This window comes from Indicator indicator, chromosome 26 (genome assembly GCF_027791375.1).
Source record: "Indicator indicator isolate 239-I01 chromosome 26, UM_Iind_1.1, whole genome shotgun sequence".
Lineage (NCBI taxonomy): Eukaryota > Metazoa > Chordata > Aves > Piciformes > Indicatoridae > Indicator > Indicator indicator.
Window position 1 is genome coordinate 462,717 of NC_072035.1, and position 23,501 is coordinate 486,217.

Consider the following 23,501-nt stretch of genomic DNA (forward strand, 5'->3'; position numbering starts at 1 on the left):
ATGTCCCATGCCCCCCTTCCCTCTGTAGCAGGACACTGGTGGCAGCAGACAGTGACATCTCCCCTGGCACATTTCCTGCTGGCTTCTGGATGGCTGGTGAGTGGGGATGGGGGCTTGGCTGCTCTCTCAGCTCTGCTTTGCCACCAGCCCCCCAGGCCCAACTCCCCTGCAGAGCAATGTCTTGCTGGGGAGCAGTAGATGCTGGGGGTGCTGGGGCTGTGCCTGATGCTCAGTACAGCAGCACAGAGCCCAAACCAGCAAGTGTTGGGAGACCAAAACCCTGTCCTGGGACCCTGAGGCTGCAGCACAAACGTTGGCAGAGGAACTTGTACAGAGGTGCAAAGGGCAGGATGGGACCAGGCCTTTCCTCCCATCAGGCCCTGGCTTCCCGGGGGTTTTTGGTGATGCCCTATCCCTGGCTTCCCGGGGGTTTTTGGTGATACCCTATCCCTGGCAGCATGGCAGGTGAGGTTGTTGGGTGCTCTAGCTGGGGATGTCTCTGCTGAGTGCAGGGGGGGTTGGACTGGATGAGCTTCAAGGTTCCTCCCACCCCAGTCCATGCTGGATGGCAGAGGAGCTGGCAGCCTCCCACCTGTGCCCTGCCAGCCTTTGTGCTGTGCCCATCCCTGAGCTGTGCTGCCGTGGTGGCACCTGGGGGCATCCAGCAGGGTGGAAAAGGCCCCTGGGTGTAAACCATCCCCGTGCTGTGGTGGCTTTTTGCTTCCGGCAGCCCCCGAGTGGCTTCCTGCAGGCCTTCAGCCCAGGCGAGCACCAAAGGCCTCCCTGGTGGGGCTGGCTCCTGCCCACCCCTGCCCAGGCACAGGGCAGCCTCACCGCTCTGCTTTCCCACGCAGAGCTCGGAAGACACCGTGCCAGGCGGCCCCGGGGTGATGCCAGCCCTGTCCCACGGGAGGAGCACCGCCGGGGACCGGCGCCGCCGCTCGGCTCCCAGCCCAGCCCCGGCCCGATCCGCACCGAGGACTTCATCGAGAGGTTTCGGGAGGGCACGGCGGAGCCCCTGCTGTCCTCGGAGGAGGAAGATGAGCCCGCTGGGGCTCTCCCTGCTGAGGAAGGGGCTCTAGGGCAGGATGAGTCCCCGTTCCCTGCGGGGACAAGCCCGGGTGCCCAGCGGCGGCTGGCGGTGGGGCCGGGCACAGGTCCCCTGCGGGGCAGGACTCCACCTCTGAGGAGGAGAGACAGCCTGGAGTCTCTGGGAGGGAGGATATCCAGGCTGAGCCAGAGCGCTGCTCTGCGGGTGCCCTGGGGGTGTCCGCGGCCAGCCCCCTCCGCACAGCCAGCCCTGGGTCAGGAGCACTTTCCCCAGCAGAGGCCAGGCTCCGGGGGACCTGTGGTGGCCACTACCTGGCACGGTGAGGACTCAGCTGCTGGGCATCCCTGGAGAGCTGCTGGCATCTTTGCTGGCAGCAGCAGGGCTGGTGCCAGGAGGAGCTCTCCTGGCAGTGGCTTGCAGAGAGTCATCAGTGGCAGGCCCAGGGCACGTCCCAGCAGCAAGCCCCCGGGCCTGAGGTGGCAGAAGTCACCACCCCTCCCAGGCTGGCATGGAGGGGACCTCACCCTGGCTGTGGATGGTGTGGAGAAGGAAGGAGCAGGCAGAGTGCAGAGGAGAGCTCCCTGCTTGGCTCACCGTGAGTCTGGGCTGGCCAAGAGGTGCTGGGGGAGGGACCAGGGGGGAGGGACATGGCTGGGCCAGGGACCCTCTTTGGGCAGGGGCAGGGAGCTGTGTGCAGGGCACAGTGCCAGAGACCACCTCCAGTTGCTCCTAGGGTTTGGGGGGGGGGGGGGGGGGGGGGGGGGGGGGGGCGCCCCCCCCCCCCCCAAAATGTCATTTTCCCTGCAGGTTCTGAGTTGGCAGTGGGACCTCCTGGGCAGTGTGGAACAGGCACAGCTGCATCCTGCTGTCCAGGAGCAGCAACTGGGGCGTGGTTGCCGTGTGGGAAGCACAAAGCTCTGCTGCCCTGCAAGGTACAGCCCTGGGCAGGCCATGCCCTGCCAGGGGGCACAGAGAGGTGGCTGTCCCTGACACCGAGGGGACAGCTCCTGCTCTCCAGGTGCTTAGTGATGGCTGAGGGCTCCAGGCTCTGCCTCTCACCAGGGTGTGCAGTGCAGAGGGGATGTGGCCAGGAGATCAAGCCTGGCCCCCAGCCTGTGGGTCCCATGTGGTGGCCAGGGCAGTGCAGGGGTGTGTGAGGTGCAGGGGGGGGGGGGACTGCTGTCAGTCACTGCTGTCACTGCCTTTGTCCCTGTAGGGCAGCCAGGAGGGGACACCAGAGCTGGGAGCTGCTGTGAAGGGGACTCGAGGCAAGGGGGACAGAGCCAGGTACACCTGCAGGGACACATCCTGCACTGAGGCTGGGGGCTCAGCTCAGGCGTGCCCATGGCTGCCTGCCAGTGCCCTGAGAGCAGAAGATGACCCAAGAAGGTCCTGGGTGTGGGTGGGCATCCCATGGGCTCTCTGCCTGTGGATCAAAGCAGAGGCAAGCATGCTATGTGGGTGACCATGGCTGCTCTGTGGGTGACAGTGTCCTCACCACAGGGGTGGCCTGAAGCTGATGACACATCCCCAGGACACCTGCCACAGGGACCCCAAGGACCTGGAGAGGATGGTGAGAGGTGTCCAGAGGGGAGGCTGGCCAAGCACAGCTGTGGGTGGCAGGGACAGGCTGAGGGGGGAGCTTCAGGCATCCCTTGGAGGGCTGGGAGACAGCAGGGTGCAGAGGGCTGTGCTGGCCACAGCCACCAGCTCTGCTTTGGGAAGGAAGAGACATTCCTGCTGTGCACCATGCAAGGGCCAGAGCTTGCTCCCAGGAGAGGGCATCTGAGCAATGCTCAGCAAGAGCTGAAGGGGCTGTGGGGGGCAAGAGGCTGGAGCCAGGCTCTGCTCAGTGGTGTCCAGGGACAGGACAAGGGGCAAAGGGCACAAATTGGAACCCAGGAGGTTCCATCTGAGCAGGAGGAGGAGAAAGTTGTTTGGTGTGAGGATGCTGGAGGCCTGGAGCAGGCTGCCCAGAGAGGTTGTGGAGTGTCCTTGTGTGGAGAGCTTCCAACCCCCCCTGGGCATTGTGCTCCTGGGCAAGCTGCTGTGGGTGCCCTGCTGGAGCAGAGGGGTTGGGCTGGGTGAGCTCCAGAGCTCCCTTCCAACCTCATCCTGCTGGGATTCCAGGATTCTGGGATTCTCCAGTCTCAGCAGGGACAGAGAACCTGTTCAGGCTATCAGGAGGGGCTGGAGGAGGGCAGAAGGAAAACATCAACCTTGCAAGAAGAGAAACTGGAGCTCTGGAAGGTCAGTGCTCTCCTGGCACTTCAGTGGACACAAGGTCCCACTGGAGGGCCCTGGGAAGGAGGCCATCAGCTCCCCTGCCACAGGCTGAGCCCCTTTTCCAGGCAGGCACATGTCCCATGGGAATCGTCAACCCTTCAGCTCTCTGAGTACAACCCAGCACTGCCAGGGCCAGCACTAAACCCTCAGTGCTTGGTGGTGTCCTCAACTCCTAAAGAGCCAAACTAAGGGCAGCTGGAGCAAGGTTTGATTGAGAATTGGAGCTTCTAAGAGGCAAAAGCTGTTTGGGGCACCATTCCCCTGGCTGTTCACTGCCCAGAGGGTTGCCTGCAGGTCAGAAGGTCCCTGGAGAGCTCCAGCAGAGACTAGGAGAGCCCAGGGAGATCCCAGGCAGCAGGAGCAGGCAGGGCTTGGAGAGCTCTGCACTGCCCCGAGGGTGATGTCCATGCCGAGGACACCTCCCCCGCCAGCCCCCACAGCTTCAATCCCTGTGCTAGGGCTGGCTCAGGGGGCACCACCCCGGCCAGGAGCGACTCAGGCATCCTGCATGCAGACCGCCCTCGGGAAGAGTCCTCCTGGAGCCGGAGGGCAGGGCATGGGCTGCCAAAGGGCTGCCAAAGGGGCTGCCAGGAGCTCATCTCCTCCTGCACAGGCTTCGGGAGCTGGAGCAGCGCAGCCGCTGCCTGCTGCGGCAGAGGCAGGGAGCCCTGAGGCAGCTCCACCTGCTGCTCCGCACGGAGAGAGGGGAGGCCCTGCAGCAGGTCGGGGGGGGGGCTAGGGGAACGGGTGGGCGTTAGGGAGAGCTCCATCTCAGTGCCCCGGAGCTGAGGTACCAGGAAGACCTCCCCAGGGCGGGGGGCAGCTGCCCAGGCACACCACGGCTGGTCACAGCCAAGCACAGCAGAACTGCTGGCAGGGGGCTGCAGCTGGTGCAGGGCTGGGGAGAGCAGCATGGGGGAGCACAGCAGCCCAGATGTGCTGCTCCCCTGAGAGCAGCCAGCTCTTCCTCCTGCTCATGACTCCATGGACACCTCATGAGGACAGAGGAGATGTCCCCTTGGGTGGCTCTGTGCTTACCCTGCTCATGCCAAACCCCTGGTGCTCAGCCCTGGGCATACCAGGTGGCTCCAGGTCCTTCCTAGAAGCTCTGACCTGGCTCCTTACCCAGGAGGCTGAGTGGCTCTGGGGGGCAGATGGGGGTGGTGTAGCCTCTTCCCTCACCGATCTCCCCTGGTTGCTGCTGACCAGGAGAGGGCTGGCAGAGGTGCCCGGCTGCAGTTCCTCCTGAGTCACCCACGGGAGCCACTGGTGCCAGGGCAGGCTGAGTGCTCCCCAGCCATGGGGACCACCTCAGTGTGCCCATGTCAGCTCTGCTCACCCCCCAACCGTGCTGTGGGGCAGGACCCTTCACCAGCAGTGCTCAGGTGAGTCCCATGCCCACACCTGGGTAGGAGGCTGCTGGCCTAGCATGGGTGATGTGGGCTCCTGTGCCCTGCAACCCTGGGCACCCTGTGTGGAGGAGCTGCTGCATGCTTTGGAGCATGTTGGCTCTCCCTCTCTGCCCATGGCCTAGCTGCAGCTCCTCTGCCCTCCCTCCCCCAGCCATGTGCTTCACGTCCTGCGTGGCCTCCGGGAGCAAGTCCAGCAGCACCTTGGAGAGCTGCAGCGGGCAGGGGGAGCCCAGGGAGCCCCCGGGCAGAGGGAGGAGGTGAGCTGGAGGTGGGACAGGAGGGGCTCACACTGCACAGCCCAAAGGGGGGCCTTGGACTGATAATTGCTCTGCCTGTGCCACACAGTCAGGGGCTGGGATGCACCTCTTGCACCCATCCATCCCCTCATGGGGCACTGCTGCCCCCCCAGAGGCACCCTGCAGTGGCCAGGGGCTCCAGCCTGCCATCTTGCACCCTCTGCCCATGCCAAGCAGTGCCTGCTCCTTGGGGCAGAGCAGTGATGGTGCCAGGCAGGTTCTCCTCTCTCCCTTGAGCACTGTAAAGCCCTCAGCTTCTCTCTGCAGCTGAAGCAGATGGAATCCATGGCAGGCAGCAGCCCCTGGAGGAATGACAGACTGCTGGGGGTTGGAAGGGCCCTCTGGAGATCCTCCAGCCCTGCCTGCCTGCTCCAGACGGGGCACCCACAGCAGCTTGCCCAGGATCAGAGTGGCCAGGTGGGTTTGGAAGCTCTGCAGAGAAGGAGACTCCACAGCCTCCCTGGGCAGCCTTGTCCTTAGAGCCTGCAGCTGGGAGCACAGGGCTGGGATCTCTGCTGCAGTGGTCCCTCCACAGCCAGGAGTGGCTCCCCCGTGTGAGATGCTGCTGAGTGGGGCTGAGTCTCTTCCTGTCCACCTGCAGGAGTGGGAGCAGAGACAGCAGCCAGAGCAGCCTTGCATGGAGAAGGCAGCAGCTCCTGGAGCCCTGCAGGAGGAGCTGAGCCAGGTGAATCCTTCAGGCACTGCTCCAAAGCTACCTTTGGCCTGTGCAAGGCTTGGAGGGGAGGGTTCAGAGGCTTCTTTTGAGGAGGGGCTGCTCTGGCTGGGGTGTTAGAGCTCCATGGGGATCTCCAGCTGTGCCCTGTGAGGCATGCAGCACAGCTTCCCAGGTGTGTGCCCAGCCAGGTGGTGCCATTGCCCCATGGGTCCATGGCATAGCAGCCCCGAGCAGGCAGGGCTGTAAGTGCTGGCCCTGCCAAGCCCGGGCTGACCTCTGTCTCTCTCCCTCTCAGAGGTGGAGTGAACCTCCACGCCCCTGTGCCACCTCCTCGCCGGCCCTCAGCGCCGTGCCTGGGCTCGGGCAGCGCCTCCGGGGGGCGCTGGGGCTCCTGCACCACCTGCAGCGCTGCGTGCAGGGGCTGCAGCTGCAGCAGACACAGCAGACAGGCAGCTCTGACCGCCCAGGGCACAGAGAGGGGCACCAAAGCACCAGAGAAGGTACTGGGGCAGGGGCCTCACCTTCTGCCACAGCCTCAACCAGACAGCAGGAGGTGCAGAGCTCCACCACAGAGCACCCCAAGGGGACTGCAGCCTGGTGGCACCAGCCCTGCAGTGGGGGAGGCTGTCTCGAACCTAGAGGCCTTGGGCAGATCCCAGGAGCACCACAGAGCAGTGTGACAGGGTTAGAAACGTCAGCAGCAGTCACTGAGGGACCTGCTGGGGGGCGGGGGAGGGTCGAGGAGGTCCTAGGGAGCTCTCCTGAGTTTGCCTGGATGAGGCAAAGGGTCCCTGGGGAAGGGGAAGAGTCAGCCCCCATGGAAACATGCTTTAGGAAAGCAAAGACCCCAAGAGCTCCTCCTGTCCTCCACCTGCAGTTTCTCCTGTGCATGCCCAGGAAGGACAAACACCTGTAGAAGGACAGAAGCACAGAAGGGCTTAGGCTGGAAGGGACCTCACAGATCAACTGCTCCAGCTCCCTGCCAGAGCAGGGACACCTCCAAGATAGTGTCTCACAAACCTTCTACTGAAGAACTTCTTCCTCAGCTCCACTCTAACCCTGCTCTGCCTTAGCTTCAAACCATTCTCCCTTGGCCTGGCTCTAGACCCCCTCAGCAAAAGTCTCTCTGCAGCCTTCCTGCAGGATCCCTTCAGGTCCTGGCAGGCAGCTCTGAGGTCCCCCTGGAGCCTTCTCCTCTCCAGGCTGCACACCCCCAGCTCCCTCAGCCTGGCCTCACAGCAGAGCTGCTCCAACCCAATCTTTGTGGCCTCCTCTGGCCTCACCCCAGCAGCTCTGTGTCCTTCTCCTGCTGGGGACACAGCTCTGGATGTCCCCTCCCTGGAGGTGTTCAAGGCCAGGTTGGATGAGGGCTCGGGCAATGGAGGCTGGGAGGTGTCCCTGCCCCTGGCAGGGGGTTGGAGTGGATGCTCCCCGAGGTCCCTGCCCACCTGAGCCACTCTCCAATGCCAGAAACCTCTGCTCCTTCTTGGAGGGAAATCCTTCTCTGCCAGGCAGGGCAGCTGCAGTGAGACCCTGCCAGGTTGATATCAGCTTTATTAGACCTCTTTAGAAGGATGCATAAAGGCAAAATTCGCAACTCCTGACACTCAAGAATCCAAATTTTGCAGCTTTTTCCAAAACCTGTGTCTGAACAGCTCCAAACATTCCAACCAACCCCCACAGAGGGTGTCCTTGAAAGCACTGAACAGCTGAGAGAAACAAGGCGGAAGGCTCAGCCACAAGGAGAGGCTCCAAGCTGGCAGAGGACAGACAGGTTCAGTTCTTGCCAGCAAAAAGCTGCTGCAGTGGTGAAAAGATCCTGCTGGGGAAACAACAAAATGAGCTCATTAGGCTTAGAATACTGCACTGGGAACCATGGAGGGGTAGAGGTTGGAAAGAACCTCCAGAGAGCATCCAGCCCAACCCCCTGCCAGAGCAGGGGCACCCAGGGCAGTGCACACAGGAACACATCCAGGGGGCTGGAAAGGCTCCAGAGCAGGAGACTTCACAACCTCTCTGGGCAGCCTGCTCCAGACCTCCAGCACCCTCACACCAAACAACTTTCCCCTCATGCTCAGGAGGAACCTCCTGGGTCCCAGCTCATCCCTGTGGTTCCTTGTCCTGTCCCTGGGCACCACCCACCAGAGCCTGGCACCTTCCTCCTGACCCCCACCCCTCAGCTATTGATAGGCATTGCTCAGGTCCCCTCTCAGCCTTCTCCTCTCCAGCCTCACCAGCCCCAACCTGCTGGCTGCTGCCCCAGGAGCTGCTGAGGCAGCTCAGAAGGACATTTACTGAGCATATTGCAGTTCAGCCCAGCCTGCAGGACAGCCCTGAACATTCCTTTGACTTTGGTTTAACCCCAGGGGGAATCCATTCCTTGAGATGAAGTAGAGTCACCCAGAGGGCCAGAGCCAGCCACAGGCTCTGACAGAGGCTCAGACATAGGTTCAGGGATTCATGGAATGGGTTGGGTTGGAAGAGACCTTAAAGAGTCCAATCCCCTGCCATGGGCAGGGACACCTCCCACCAGCACAGGTTGCTCAAGGCCTCACCCAGCCTGGCCTTGAACACCCTCCCTGGGCAAGCTGTGCCAGTGTCTCCCCATCCTCACTCTCAAGAATTTCTTCCTCATCTCCAGCCTCAATCTGCCCTCCACAACCAGGACTGCATCTGCTCCATAGCTGCAGTGTTTGTACCTTCTCCAGAACTTGGAGAGACCTCCCCCTGCTGACTCCAGCTTCCCTTTGTTCACCATTTGGTCCCTTTGCTGGGGCAGCTGCCTTGCACCCTCAGCCTGGCCAGCTGCTGCTCTTTGGTCAAGGTTAGACTCTGCAGGTCCCCCTGTGAGAGACAGCAGCAAGAACCCAATCACAGCCTTGCTCTCTCCACACTCCCTGCAAACCCAGCAGCAGACTGAGAAGGTGGCTCCAGACTCTGGTATTGTACAGAAGGGTAGGGGCTGGAAGGAGCTCTGGAGATCCTCCAGCCCAACCCTGCTTCAGGGTGACCCAGAGAAGGTCACACAGGAAGGCATCCAGACAGGTTTGGAAGCTCTCCAGAGAAGGAGACTCCACAACCTCTCTGGGCAGCCTGCTCCAGCAGCCTTAAATTAAAGAAGGTTCCTCTCATGTTCAGATGGAACTTGTGATGTTCAAGTTTGTGCCCCTTGCCCTGTCACTGGGCACCACTGAACAAACCTTGGCCCCATCCTCCTTGAGGTACTGATCAGCACTGCTCCCCCCTCAGGCTGCTCAGCCCCAGCTCTCCCAGTGCCACCTGAGAGCTGTTCAAGCCCCCACCATGCAGACTGACTGGGAGGGAGGTGCCCAGCCCAGGGGCCAGCTCTGCAGGAGCTGCAGCTCAGCTCTGTGGGTGGGACTCTGTTTCTCAGGCACCATCATTGCTGATGGTTGCTGCAATTGCTCATCTCACCTGCTGCAAAATCCCCCCCTCAAGCTCAGGCCCCCCTCCCCCTGGCAGCTTTACACTGGACACCGCCAAATCTGAAGCAGAGCCCCAGACACTGCTGACTTACAGCTCCTCCCTTGGGTGCAGCCCACAACAGGGGGTGTTGGCTTCAAGCCAGACTTCTCTTCTCTGGAGGCACTCTGCAAGGACAAGGAAGCCAAGGCCTGGCCCAGCAGCCAACACTTTTCCTGACTTTCTTCACCAGTATGTTCCTACCCTCCCTCCTCAGAGGCCTAACAGAAAACTGTGATTCCTTGAGTCCCAGAAGGGCTCAGCTTGGAAGGGGCCTCACAGCTCCTCTCCTCCAACCTCCCACCATGCCCAGGGACACCTCTCAGCTAGACTCAGCTGCTCCAGGCCTCATCCAGCCTGGCCTTGAACACCCCTAGGTAGGAGGCAGCCACAGCCTCCCTGGGCAGCCTGTGCCAGACTCTCACCACCCTCACACTCAACAACTTCTTCCTCAGCTCCACTCTAACCCTGCTCTGCCTCAGCTTCAAACCATTCCCCCTTCGCCTGGCTCTAGACACCCTCAGCAAAAGCCTCTCTGCAGCCTTCCTGCAGGATCCCTTCAGGTCCTGGCAGGCAGCTCTGAGGTCCCCCTGGAGCCTTCTCCTCTCCAGGCTGCACACCCTGAGCTCCCTCAGCCTGTGCTCCCATGCAGGGCTGCCAGGCCTCTGAGCATGCTCCTGGCCCTTCTCTGGGCACTGTCGGGTACAAAACTGCACAGTGCTCCAGGTGTGGCCTGAGCAGCAGTGAGCATAGTGGGACAGTGACTCCCTTCTCTGTGCTGGGGATGCCACTCAGCATCCTGCTGCCTTTCTTTGCCCCTGCAGCTCCCTGCTCCCTCATGCTGAGCTGCTTGGCCAGCAGGAGGGCATTGCTCTGCTTGCTGCTGGAGGGATCTAGCAGTAACCAAAAGCTGTAGTCTCCTCCTGCCCATTCTGGAGCTTACCACTTTGAATCCATGCTTTGCTGTGCTCATGTGGTGAACACCCTCAGCTCCACCTCTGAAAAGGAGTCAGACAAGGGAGAACTTGGGTAGGCAGAAAGTCACAAAGAGGAATCAGTCCTTAAATGGCTCCTCCAGGGCTTCATTACAGAGCAGGGATTGAGCTCCCCTGGCCAATGAGACAGAGACCCTTAAGAGGATCAGAGAGTGGCTCAGGATGGAAGGGACCTCAGAGAGTATCTGCTCCAATCCCCTGCCCTGGCAGGGACACCTCTCAGCCAGACTCAGCTGCTCCAGGCCTCATCCAGCCTGGCCTTGAACACCCCCAGGCAGGAGGCAGCCACAGCCTCCCTGGGCAGCCCAGCACACAGCTGCCTGAGGGCTGCAGGAGGCCACTGCTGGTTCCTGGGCAGCTGCTCAGCACCCAGCACTCCCAAGGCTTTTTCTTCAGGGCTGCTCTCAGACCCCTCTGCACCCAGCCTGGATTTGTGCCTGGGCTTGGCCTGAGCCAGCTGCAGGACCTTGCCCTGTGACTTGCTGCCCCTCCTGCAGCTGGCACTGCCTCACTTCTCAAGCCTGTCAAGACCCTTCTGGATGCCATCCCTGGCCTCAAGTGAGTGCCCTGCAGCGCACAGCTTGGTGCCGTCAGCCAAGCTGCTGAGGATTACACAGGAGTGAAACAGGAGGGAGGCACAGGAGATACTTGAAATAGAGCCCTCTGAGACTCTTTTGCTGTCAGCTGACCTGTCCAGACCCAGCTGTGGGTATGAGGCCTCTGCTCCAACTTCAACTCTTCTCCTCTTCACCACCACTCCCACTGCAGGACTTTCCAACAGTTCACTTCTCCTCTTGACATTCAAAACAATCACAAACTTGGCACTGAAGAAACTGCATTTTGACTTCTTCCCCCCCCCCCCCCCCCCTCCCTATTTCAGAACAGGCTCAGAGTTCATGGGAATGGATTTTTTTGGGGGGGGATGGGTGGGGTGTGTGAAACCTTTACACAACACAACCTCCCTCCTCCCCCCCCAAAAAAAAAAAACAAACCTACTTCAGGAAGCAAAGTTTGGCTGCTTTCTACAAACAGAACATCAGCACTGAGAGGCCTCCCTGAGAATTGCACTCAACTGCTTCAAACAGGACAGCAGAGAAGGGGTTGGGAGTGCTGGCCAGGAGCCAGCAATGGGCACAGGCAGCCCAGAAGGCCAAGGGCAGCCCTTGGGCCAGAGATGGAGAGAGGGGATCCTGCCCCTCTGCTCTGGGCAGACCTCACCTGCAGGGCTGTGTGACCCCCACCCAGGACTATACAGATTATGTAGAATCCCAAACACAACTTACAAGCTCCTCACTGCCCTGGGTTCCTTCTTTATCTGTAAGAGAGGTTTGAGACAATGTGGGTGAGCATTTGGTGAGTGGAGTCTCTTCAGTCAAGTGTGAAGTGCACTTCTGCACTGCACCTCCCTGCCTGAGAGCAAGAGAAGCCTCTGCTGGACCTCAGAGAGGAAGAAAGGGGAAGGGAAAAATGGGTTGAGGCCTGTGGGAAGCAGAGCAGCTCTTGTAGTAGCCCCAGCATGCTGCCAACCAAAACCTTCTTCCAGCCAAGGTACAGAAAAAAACCAAACCAGACCAGACCAAACCCTCTCAGCATCCTTTGCTGTGAGCACAGGCTGAGGGAGCTGAGCTTGTTCAGCCTGGAGAAGAGAAGCCCTTGGGCTGCCAGTGCCCATTGCCAGAGATGCAGAGAGGGGATCCTGCCCCTCTGCTCTGCTCTGCTCTGGGGAGACCTCACCTGCAGGGCTGTGTCCAGCTCTGGGACACAAGAGAGACCTGGACCTGCTGGACAGGGTCTAGAGGAGGCCACCAAGATGATCAGAGGGCTGTGGGGACAGGCTGGGAGAGTTGGGGCTGTGCAGCCTGCAGAAGAGAAGGCTCCAGGGAGACCTCAGAGCTGCACTGCAGTATCTGCAGGGCACCTCCAGGCAGGCTGGGCAGGGACTGTTCAGAAGGGGCTGTGGGGATAGGCCCAGGGGCAAGGGTTTGGAACTGGAGCAGGGCAGGGTTAGGTTGGACAGCAGGAGGAAGCTCTGCACAGGGAGGCTGGGGAGACACTGGCACAGGCTGCCCAGGGAGGTGCTTGAGGCTCCATCCCTGCAGACATCCAAGCTCAGCCTTGCTGTGTCCCTGGGCAGCCTGCTCTGGCTGGAGGTGTCCCTGCTGCCTGCAGGGGGTGGACAAGATGCCCTTGGAGGCTCCCTTCCAGCCCGGGACACTCTGTGGCTCTGTGAAAAGCAAGGCACTGATTGCAGATGTTTCCAGAAACCATCCAAAGCAAAGCACAGAGACTTACCAGCAGAGAGCTTCTGCTGGAAGGAGTTCAGCTCCAGGTACATGGTGCAGATGTATGGATATGGCACCAGATGCACACTCCCATGTTGAAACCTCATCTTGGACACTCTCTCCCACTTCCTAAGATCTGAGAAAGGCTTTAAGGACATGGCACTGAGACCCCTCCAGGGATGGCCACTGCAGCACTGCCCTGGGCACCTCTTCCAAGCTTTGAGAGCCCTTCCAGTGCACAAAAAATTCCTGGCAGCCAGCCTGATCCTGCCCTGGTGCTGCTTGGAACCATTTCCTCTCCTTCTATCACCTGATACTAGGGAGAAGAGGCCAAGCCCCTCCTCACTTCACCTCACCCCTCCTTCCAGGGAGTTGTAGAGAGCAATGAGGCCTCCCCTCAGGCTCTTGCCTCCTCAACTGGCCCTAACTGAAAGTAATTGTTGTAAAAACCACCTTCAGAACTGCAGAGGGCTGGGCAGGATCTCCAGGAGCAGCATCAGTTGATTTACTCTGGAGGAGGAGTGAAGACCTCTGAGGTGGCAACCACCCCCCCTGCAGATGCTGCTTGCTGGAGCTGCTGCACAGCAGTGGGCAGCAGCCCCCTCACACCCCTCTGACCTCAGCAAGAAGCAGGTCAAAGGAGGAGTTTGAGTCCCTTTGCTGGCAGGAACCAACATGGGCAGGGACACCTCCACCAGCCCAGGTTGCTCCAGGCCTCATCCAGCCTGGCCCTGAACACCTCCAGGGAGGGGGCAGCCACAGCCTCCCTGGGCAGCCTGTGCCAGTGTCTCCCCAGCCTCACTCTAAAGAACTTCCTCATCCCCAGTCTCAATCTGCCCTACTCAAGCTTCAATCCATTGTCTCTCATCCTGTCACTCCCAGCCCTTGTCAGAAGTCCCTCCCCAGCTCTCCTGGAGCCTCCTTCAGGCACTGGAAGGCTGCTCTGAGGGCTCCCTGGAGCTTTCTCTTCCCCAGGCTGCACAACCCCAACACTCCCAGCCTGCCCCTACGGGGGAGGTGCTCCAGCAGCTTCCATTGACATGCATCTGCCAAGCTGAGAGGAGTCAGACTCCAGGTGATCTGCACAAGACCAGAGATGAATGTCCAGGGAAGCAGTGCCCAAGAGATGCAGCCATGGAGTCTTTCCTTTCACAAACAGGAAAGAAAGGATACAGGGGAAGACAGTGAAGTGGTCTGTAGAAAATGGATGCAAATCATGGAGGTTTCCAAGGACCACTCGAATTGCTTCCTGGAGAGGCCAGAAAAAAAGAGAGGAAGGGAAAATATCACCAATACAGCCACAATCCCCCTGCCAGGCTTTGGAAAATGCTTTCAATTACTTGATGGTTTGCATGAACCATGGGAGAGGAGGTTCTAGACAATCTCCTACTGCCTGGGGGATGGCTCCTGCCATTTCCATCATGCTTTTCCCCCTCACACTCCCCACACAGCTTCCTCACTATGCACACTTGGAATGCTGCATTTGACAGAACATCCTCAGGCCCACAGGGAGCAAAAGATTTGCTCAGCCCAACATTCAGGCAAGCTCCTGCAGAGCTGCTTCATCTCCTACCTCCAGCTCCTTGGCAGCACTGTCAAGGTTGTCAAGCTCAGGAGTGCTGGGAAGCAAGCAGAGGGAGTTAGTTGCACCACAGTCCAAAAGATCTGTCACTAGCTGAGGTCAACTCTTGCAATCCTCTCCATCTGCCTTTAGGATCTTCAGATCTCACTGTGGCCAACAAGGAGCTTCATCTGACAAGTTTAGCAGCGGGTGAACCCAGATGCTGTGAGTGAGCAACCCCCCAGGCAGCAGAGCCATGGCCCAGCACGGAAAAGCTGCACAGGGTTTGGTGCCACAGGAGCTGCTCTGGCTGTGTCTGCCAGGCTGATGGGCAGGGCTGACTTGAGGAGCTCACTGCCACTTCCAGAAGCTGCTATGAAACACAAAGGGTGCTGCAAAACCTCAGCTGTCCTGATCCCTCAAGTTCAGCAAGTCACAGGGCAAGGTCCTGCAGCTGGCTCAGGCCAAGCCCAGGTACAAATCCAGGCTGGGTGCAGAGGGTGCTGAGAGCAGCCCTGAAGACAAAGCCTTGGGGGTGCTGGGTGCTGAGCAGCTGCCCAGGAGCCAGCAGTGGCCTCCTGCAGCCCTCAGGCAGCTGTGTGCTGGGCTGCAGCCAGAGGAGTGTGGGCAGCAGGGCAGCAGAGGGGATTCTGCCCCTTGGCTCTGCTCTGCTCAGACCTCAGCTCCAATCCTGCCTCCAGTTCTGGTGTCCCCAGCAGGAGAAGGACACAGAGCTGCTGGGGGGAGGCCAGAGGAGGCCACAAAGATGAGCCAAGGGCTGGAGCAGCTCTGCTGTGAGGCCAGGCTGAGGGAGCTGGGGACGTGCAGCCTGGAGAGGAGAAGGCTCCAGGGGGACCTCAGAGCTGCCTGTCCAGGACCTGAAGGGATCCTGCAGGAAGGCTGCAGAGAGACTTTTGCTGAGGGGGTCTAGAGCCAGGCCAAGGGGGAATGGTTTGAAGCTGAGGCAGAGCAGGGTTAGAGTGGAGCTGAGGAAGAAGTTGTTGAGTGTGAGGGTGGTGAGAGTCTGGCACAGGCTGCCCAGGGAGGCTGTGGCTGCCTCCTGCCTGGGGGTGTTCAAGGCCAGGCTGGATGAGGCCCGGAGCAGCTGAGTCTAGCTGAGAGGTGTCCCTGCCCATGGTGGGGAGGTTGGAGCAGATGATGTCTGGGATCCTTTCCATCCTGAGCCATGCCAGAGCAACAATGTGTTGCAAGAACTGATGTTGCAATGCACACCAAGGGTACAACACATGGGGCAACAAGCAGCTGCCAGCACAGCCTTCCTGGGGCCTGCCCACCCTTCTGGCTGCCCAGCACACACCCACAGGGCGGGCAACACCATCCTGAGGGATTAGCTGAGGGAAAGAGCTGACAAGAGCTCTCTGGGTTGGGTGTCCTCCTCTCAGATGGATTTTGGGGCAGCTTTGCCAGCCCAGGGTGGCTGTGGTGGGGGAGAAGCTGGACAGGAGCCAGCAATGGGCACTGGCAGCCCAGAAGCTGGGCTGCCAGTGCCCATTGCCAGAGATGCAGAGAGGGGATCCTGCCCCTCTGCTCTGCTCTGCTCTGGGGAAACCTCACCTGCAGGGCTGTGTCCAGCTCTGGGACACAAGAGAGACCTGGACCTGCTGGACAGGGTCTAGAGGAGGCCACCAAGATGATCAGAGGGCTGTGGGGACAGGCTGGGAGAGTTGGGGCTGTGCAGCCTGCAGAAGAGAAGGCTCCAGGGAGACCTCAGAGCTGCACTGCAGTATCTGCAGGGCACCTCCAGGCAGGCTGGGCAGGGACTGTTCAGAAGGGGCTGTGGGGATAGGCCCAGGGGCAAGGGTTTGGAACTGGAGCAGGGCAGGGTTAGGTTGGACAGCAGGAGGAAGCTCTGCACAGGGAGGGTAGGGAGACACTGGCACAGGCTGCCCAGGGAGCTTGAGGCTCCATCCCTGCAGACATCCAAGCTCAGCCTTGCTGTGTCCCTGGGCAGCCTGCTCTGGCTAGAGGCGTCCCTGCTGCCTGCAGGGGCTTGGACAAGATGCCCCTGGAGGTCATCTCTGAAGTCCCTTCCACTCCAGGCCAACCTGGGATCCTGACATTCACCACTGCACAGCAGTGCTGGTTGTGACTGGGGCAGAGTTCATTCCCTTCAGCAGCTGAGCCAGGGCTGTGTTTTGGCTCTGTGCTGAGAGCAGTGTTGATAGCACCCGGATGCAGCCATGTCTGAGCAGAGCCTCAAGGCCTCCTCTGCTCCTCACATTGCCCCAGCAGTGAGCACGCTGGGGGGGGCACAAGATGTTGGAAGGGAACAAGGCTGGCACAGGCTGAACCTAACTTACCCAAGGGATAGTCCAGACCTGGAGGAAAAAGGAGGAAAGGAGGAGGGTTGGTAACTGTTAGACATGATGGAGCCTGGCTTCCTGGCAGTGAACCCCCTGCCCACTGATGGAAATGAATGAATCCCTGAATCCTGACTTGGATTTGCTTGTTAGTGGGGATCTTGCTTCTGTCTTCATCTCAAGCCCTGAGTTTTCTCTTTTACCCTTCTGATTCTCTTCCTCAGTGAGTGGGCAGCCACGTGGAGCTTGGCTGCCAGCTGGGGTGAAACCATGATGAAGGCCCCAGAGCTCCTCAGTTAAACAGTTAAACACATTTCAAACTGCTGTCACTCAAATCAGCCTCTTTTCCCATCAATTCACAAAATCCACCCCTGGCTTCAGTGAAGCAGCAGTGGGGCTCTGCAGCTCAAAATTACTCTCTCAGGCCCATTTTCAGTGTCTGCAAGCACAGCAGCAACTTTTGAGCAACCACTTGCAGAGCTAGGGAAAGAAGATCGGAAATGAGGACACACTCCTGCCCCCCAGGATCTGCATTTTGGGTCTCCTGTGAACTGCCTGCCACGTGCAGGGTGACCCTGCAGCTTTCACACAGCCTTGCTCACCTGGGGAAGTTGCCATAGCGGATTTTGAACTTGTACACCAGCCTGCCTGCATGCAGAAACCTCGTTTCAGGCCATGGGTAGGTAAATGGCTTCAGTGACATCTCTCCTTCTCCCCAAATGCCAGCCTAGGGAAGCAGAAGAGACACATCACTCTTAACTCTCCCCTACATCTCATTGCTGTGCCAGAGGACATGCTTCCTCCAGAGACCAGCTGCAGCAGCAAGCTATTTCCTACCACCTGCTCCCACCACTCAGAAAAGGGCCAAGTGTCTGTTCCACAGCAGCAAGGGATTCTTGGAGCAACACAGTGTTAGCTACTGTTGGATTAATGGAAACTGGGAAGAAATTCTGGACAATGAGGGTGGGGAGACACCAGAACAGGCTGCCCAGGGAGGGTGAGATGCCCCCTTCCTGGAGGTGTTCAGGGCCAGGCTGGATGAGGCCTGGGTTGGTGGGAGGTGTCCCTGTCCATGGCAGGGGAGTTTTGAATGTCCCTTCTAACCCCAGCCACGGGAGAGCAGAGGCTTAAAGCTGACAGCAACCACACCTGGCCCCTGCTGTACCCCCACAGCCTCACAGGGCTCCTGCTGCAGGGGCTGGCAGGGACACCCCGGGCTGTGAGGAGACACTCCAGGCTGTGAGGGGACACTCCGGGCTTGAGGGGACACTCCCGGCTGTGAGGGGACACTCCCGGCTGTGAGGGGACACCCCGGGCTGTGCGGGTTCCTGCAGCCCCGGCCAGCAGAGTGTGGAAGGCAACTCCTTCCTCTCCTCACCCACACGACTCCCCGCTGCCCCGCGGTCTCCAGCGGCGGCCTGGTCCCTGCTGTCCCCGCAGCGCCGGCGACTTGGCAGGAGGGCCTGGGGCCGGGAGCGCGGCCCAGCGCCGCGGCCTGCCGAGAGGGCAGATGCCGACACGGCCTCCTAGGACGCGCTGTCGGCCTGAGAGGCACTCAGCCAGCAGCACCTCCGCGCCCGCCCCTGCCTCTGCTGAGCCCAGCCCGGGTCTGCTTCCAGAGGGCAGCCGAGCGGAGCCGAAGGAAGCCGAACGGAGCCCAGCCGAGCTGAATAGAGCCGAAGGGAGCCGCACAGGCGGAGTGAAAAGCACCTTGAAAGGTGCCCCGTGGGGATGCTGAGGAGTAATGCCTCTGTGAGGACCCCCGGAGGGGGGGACCCCCCACCCGCACACCTCAGGTGGTGATGAGAGACAGCTTGTTGGGGACCCTTCTGATCAGGGGGGACCCCGTTCCAGAGCCCGTGGCAATGCTTGCTCACACTCTGGGCAAGTTGCTGGGGATCCAGATGGGAAGTGTGGACATGGCACAAAGTGGGGCAAGGCCAATGGATTGAAGCTGGAGGAGGCCAGATGGAGACTGGAGATGAGAAGGGGATTGTTTAGAGTGGGGAGACACTGGAACAGGTCGCCCAGGGAGGCTGTGGCTGCCCCATCCCTGCAGGTGTCCAAAGCCCTTTGCTGAACTCTGTGCAATGTTGGTGTGACACAGATGGCGCAGCCCTGCCAGCACAAGGATCCCTCAAGGCTGCTGTGCCCCACGTGGAGCTGTCTGCATGCTCAGCCCCCCCTTTGCTCATGCTGGCAGCAGTGCAGACAGACATGCCGTGGCTTGTCAGCCTCAGTCTGCAGGTTAATGATTCACCTGGCACCATACAACACTTCCTGCAGCAGGCACTCAGATCCCTCAGCAGCTCAGTCAGATCCCACATGCACAACATTAGGCAAAACTGCAGCACCTGGGGAATCCTGTTGGAGAATGGCTCGAATCTAAGGGACACGGTTTTATGTAACAACTGTTTGAGCAAAAGGTGTAGGCCGTACTCCATCTTTTTGCTTATTGCTCACAGATAGCTTTTAGGCTGATGTGTTGCAGCTGTGTTATCGAACTACAGGATGTGCCAAGGTTACTATGGCCTTGTGGTTGTCCTTGCAGCTGTGTTTAACAGGATGAAAACAAGTAACTAATGAGAGAGAAGTTTGTGGAACTGCACGTAGGATTAATTGCAAGTAGGCGTGACATTATAACTGAGCTTTTTACCTTAAACCAATTAAATGATGACACTTGGTATATTCAGTTAAGGTGTACCAATAAAATTATGCCACCTGTACATATTTAGCCAAAGATGCTATATAAGCTGTGCTTTTGAACAATAAAGTTGAGACTTGCTTATCAATCATATTGATTGTGCGGGTCTTCCCTCGCCACCCTCGCCGTGGGTTCTCCCTGACAAGTTCCTGACAAGCAAGTTCCCCAGCAGAATCCTTTTTTTTTTTCCTGTTGAGCTGTTTTGGTAGCTTCCACAAAGACAGAAACACCATCACATCGTTCACCTTGGACACCAAAACACCTTGGACCCAACCAGGGGGTACCTTTTCTGCTCTCCAGCTCACCAGCCTACATGATTTTTTCTGCCAAGCCTCCACACGTGCTGGCAAGTGGCTGCCTGCTTCTGAAGCTGCTGCTCCTCAGGCTGTTGGTCAGCTCAGGTCTTGCTGACTCATTCTCAGATTCCCAGATTGCATCATCATTTACCTGACCTTCACTTGGAAGTTCAGTGATATGTACCAGGCAGGTATCAGCTCCTGCTTGCAAAACTGCTTCCTTCTCTGTAGTTCCCATAATTAAAAGGAAGGCATTTGCCAGGGCAGCGAAACCAGGTACCTCCCTATGGCACTGGGAATTGCCTGAGGCCTCAGGGAAGGCAGCAATCGGTGGGAATTTCCTCCTAGCGTCAGAATCTGACTGCTTACAATGAACCTGTGTTTCTTGGGGAGGTTTTGGCATAGTTTTCATCATGTTTTTTTCCCATGTCTCTGTTTTCTATTTAATACAGACCATGGTTGGTTGTGGCTGGAAGCCCCTCCAGAGGCCCAGCACCCCACCTTGCTGAGGGTGATGATTGTGTAGACCCTGGCTCAAGCAGGGTCACCAGGCTGCCTAGGACCTTCAAGGAGCTCCTTGACCCTTGAAAAAGGCTTTGAGGCAGTTGCATTCCTAGCTAGGTCAGAAGAGGACTGCTGTGAGCTGCAGGAACTGCAGATGACCATGGGGCCTGATCTGACTGCCAAGGCTTGCACTGAAAATAGCTGCTGGAGCCATCCCAGCTTCTGCAGTTCCCAGAGTCTGGCAACTCTCAGATAATTTCCCCCCACTGCAATCCCTCCCTTACAAGCCTATATTAGAAAACACATCCTAGAGGGATGCCCCTTTCCTTAAGAGGCTTCAGGCCCACACCACATCCCAGCCCCAGTGTGGCACCAGAGCCATGTGGGCCTGCCTGTGAAGGCAGAGCATTCCCTGCCTGTTCTTGGCCTGGGGTGGGCTGAGCACCCCTGGACACCAGTGCAATCTCATCCTGAAACAGCCCTTAGATGCAGGGCTGCAGGGCATGGTTCATTCGAGCCCACTGCCCCCACCTCTGGCAGCCAGGGAGCAGACAGAAGCCATGACAGTGGCAGGAGAGCCTGGCTCCTGCCACATCCTGGTGCCACAAGCTGCTGGAAAGCTCTGTTCCTGCCAGCCCAACCACCAGCTCAGTGGGCTGGGACAGAGGCACTGGGAGCTCTGCTGCCTGCCGCGTGCTGAGGCTGCTTGCAGGAGCGTGCCAGTGTGGCCCACGTGTGGGGTTTTGGTGCCAAAGGAGGAGACCCAGGTGGGATGAAGGTGTGACATGGAGCCACAGCTCAACACCAGAGACAGGTGATGGACATGGTGGCACCCAGGCAGAGGCCATGCCAGCTGTCAGGCAGAGAGTTCCAACCCACCATGTCCTGGCAAGGGATGGAGGGACTGGTGGGTGGGTGAAAGGCAGAGTCCACACCAGCTCTCAGGAGCCTCCCTGGTTGAATTGATTACCTCAGTTCAGGTGTGAAGCAGGTGCACCATCCCTTCTCTTGCTCCATCCTTTCTTCTTCTTTTCATCTCTACAAAGATGTAAATTCCAGCTCAGAGCAGTAGAAAGAAGAAAGGCTCAGGTCCAATACTGCAACAGCTCCTTATGTAATTATCTCTGTGGATGTCCCACATGAAGGACACCATCCCATGGCAGTCCTTGAACCACTCACTGTTTACATGCAGGGCCTGGCTAGGCTTGCCCAGTGGTCTGCAGAGCCAGCTCCCCTCCCTGTGTGCACCATGAAGAGCTCAGGCTCCCCTGGCTCTGTCCTTCCCCAGAGTGGGCAGAGCTGTGTCCCCCACCCACTGGTGCCTCTCCTGTGGGGACACAAGCAGGATGCAGCTGGCAACACACTCTGTACACACTCACACGGTGCCTGCCGTCTGGAGCAAAGGGCAAGGCTGGGCATGGAGGCAGCTGGGGATGGGTGAGCTCCAGGGCATGGATGAGACCCCAGCTCCAGCAGTCACCCACATGGCCTGGACATCCAGACTCTGCCTGCAGGAGCTTTCCATGGGAGGCATCACTTCAATGCTCATGCTGGCCTTGGGGTATAAAGGGAGAAGAAACCACTCTGCCCTTGACCAGGGCAGATAAGGTTGAGCTTCACCTCCCCTCCTTGCAGCCCAAGGAAGCACAGCTCCAGCCTGGATCAGCTCAGTAGCTTCCAAGACCCCAGCAGGGGATGGCTTTCTTGTACTGGGGAGACCCCAATGGAATGTGGAGCACAGAGCAGAGCAGGAGAATCACTCTTCCAGGCCACCTTTGCACTCCTGCTGACCCAGTCTGGGACTTGCTGGCCGCCTTTGCTGCATGGCACTGTGGCTGCTGGCACCTGAGCCAGACCCCAGCATTTCCCCCTGCAGGCCCAGGGGTGGCCTGAGCACTGCAGCAGGACAGGCAGAGCAAGCCCTTGGTATCTCAGCCCTGCACTGTCCTTGACAGCAACCTTGAGCCATGTCAGCAGAGCTGGTGGCAGAGCAGGCAGCCCATGCTCCGGATAGACCCCAGCAGCCCCCCACCAGCAGCCAGCAGTGGGGCAGCAGGCACCTGGCTAGCAGGGAGCTCTGCAGCATGAGGCCAGCCACGTCCCCCATGCTGGCTGCTCGTGGGATGAAGGCTGGAGCCCGCTTATCTCCCAGACAAACTCAAATTGGGTCCCGAGTCCCTGCGGTGCTCAGACGCTTGGCAGCCAAGGCTGCACTGCGCTGCCAGCTCCAGGCTCTCCCCATGGGGCTGCGAGCACAGCCATGGGGCATCCCTGGGGGTGCAAGGACATAGGGGGCATGAGGCAGCCCTGGGGCCCACTGGGAGGGCAGGGGACAGCACAGCAGTGCAGTGTGGCAGCAGCAGGGTCTGCAGCAGGAGGAGGCTGTGGTTGCCAGTGGGGAGGTAGAAGGCTGGCTCCCTTGGGGCTGCAGCATCTCCTAGCAGAGCTCTTCCTTGGCACTGGCATGGCAATGCCACTTGGTGAAAACAGCCTCCAGGACAGAACTGTGTTTCCAAGGGATAGGGGCACTCGAGCTAGGTGATGTAGCATCTGAGAGACCTTTACACCCTTGAGCAGTATTGTGAGTGGCACCTGGCAGCCCTACCACAGCTGCATAGTGGACTCTGCACCTTGTGTGGTGCTGGCCTCTGGCCAGGCCATCAGGGAAATCCTGATAAAGTGAGATAAGGCTCCAGTGCCAAACCCCAGCTGCCAGACCCCAGCTGCCCTGAAGCACTCCTGTGTACACAGGGCTCCACAAACCATTGGTCATCACCCCTTAGCATGCAGAAACCCAGAAGGGCACAGCATCATCCTAAGCAAGTAAACAGACGCAAGGCTGCCTCTGGAAACATGAGCTGCACCCAGAAAAATCATGGTGGCTCCTGCTTCCTTCCCTTTCCAGCCCCTTCCTGGCACCCCCTTGGCAGAGAGAAGTGAAGCTAGGCCTCAGTGTGCCACTTCTCTTAGTCAGGGGAACACCTTTTGACTGGGACTAGCAGAGGTTTCCTAAGGGAGGCTGCAGAGTCTCCATCCTTAGGGATACTCAGCACCTGAGCAGACACAGTCCTGGACCACAAGGCAGGCTCAGCAGTGGCTGGGCAGGACCCGGGCTCCATACCCTGTACCGTGCACAGCCACCACGGGCACGCACGCGCGGCCACCCGGGACACGGCACAAGCTTGGGCATGCACAGCAAACCGGCACGTACACGCGCGCGCGCGCCTGCTCCTACACCTCCGTGCCCCTCCGGGATCTCCGCGCTGCCAGCGGGCAGCCCCACAGCGCTGCGTCTGGGAGGGGTGCCCACCCCGGGGCCTGCGGAGCCGCAGGGCAGAGGGAACACGGCACCAGGGTGCGAGCAGGCAAGAAGCGCCCGCGGTGGGGCGTGCACCGGGCGGAGAGGGCAAGGCGCGGGGTGCGCAGAGGCGGCGGGAGGTGTCCGGGCAGAGCGAGCAAGGCAGGAGGTGCCGGACGAGCGGTGCCCGGGCGAGCGGTGCCGCTGCCTCCCGCTCGCTTGCCCAGGCCGGGGCGTGGCCAGGGTGTGGCGCGGCCCAATCAGCGCCGGGTGCGCCGCCGCGCGCGGGCTTAAAGCCGGGAGCGGGTGGCGGGAGCGGGCGCGCGGTGCCGCAGG

At 59.6% G+C, this 23,501-nt stretch overlaps 1 protein-coding gene across 1 annotated transcript; it reads right to left on the reverse strand.

Moving 5' to 3' along the window:
• Positions 1 to 7,497: 7,497 nt before the first annotated feature.
• Positions 7,498 to 17,066, reverse strand: MAJIN (membrane anchored junction protein). Its single transcript, XM_054392892.1, has 9 exons — positions 16,966 to 17,066; positions 14,055 to 14,100; positions 13,655 to 13,730; positions 12,482 to 12,617; positions 10,889 to 11,023; positions 10,148 to 10,202; positions 9,260 to 9,332; positions 8,421 to 8,565; positions 7,498 to 7,540 (listed from the first exon to the last, which is right to left on the reverse strand). The coding sequence occupies exons 1-9, from the start codon at positions 17,064 to 17,066 to the stop codon at positions 7,498 to 7,500; spliced, it is 810 nt and encodes a 269-aa protein (XP_054248867.1).
• Between the last annotated feature and the right edge of the window lie 6,435 nt (positions 17,067 to 23,501).

Bases quoted from the DNA above. Each gene is read 5' to 3' on its own strand.
- MAJIN (XM_054392892.1), bottom strand. From the start codon at position 17,066: ATGTCACTGAAGCCATTTACCTACCCATGGCCTGAAACGAGGTTTCTG. The intron at 10,203-10,888 runs GTCAGCTGACAG...ACTCCTTTTCAG, and splicing joins CCACAGCTGGGTCTGGACAG to AGGTGGAGCTGAGGGTGTTC. The intron at 9,333-10,147 runs GTAAGCTCCAGA...TTGTCCTTGCAG, and splicing joins CAAAGCATGGATTCAAAGTG to AGTGCCTCCAGAGAAGAGAA.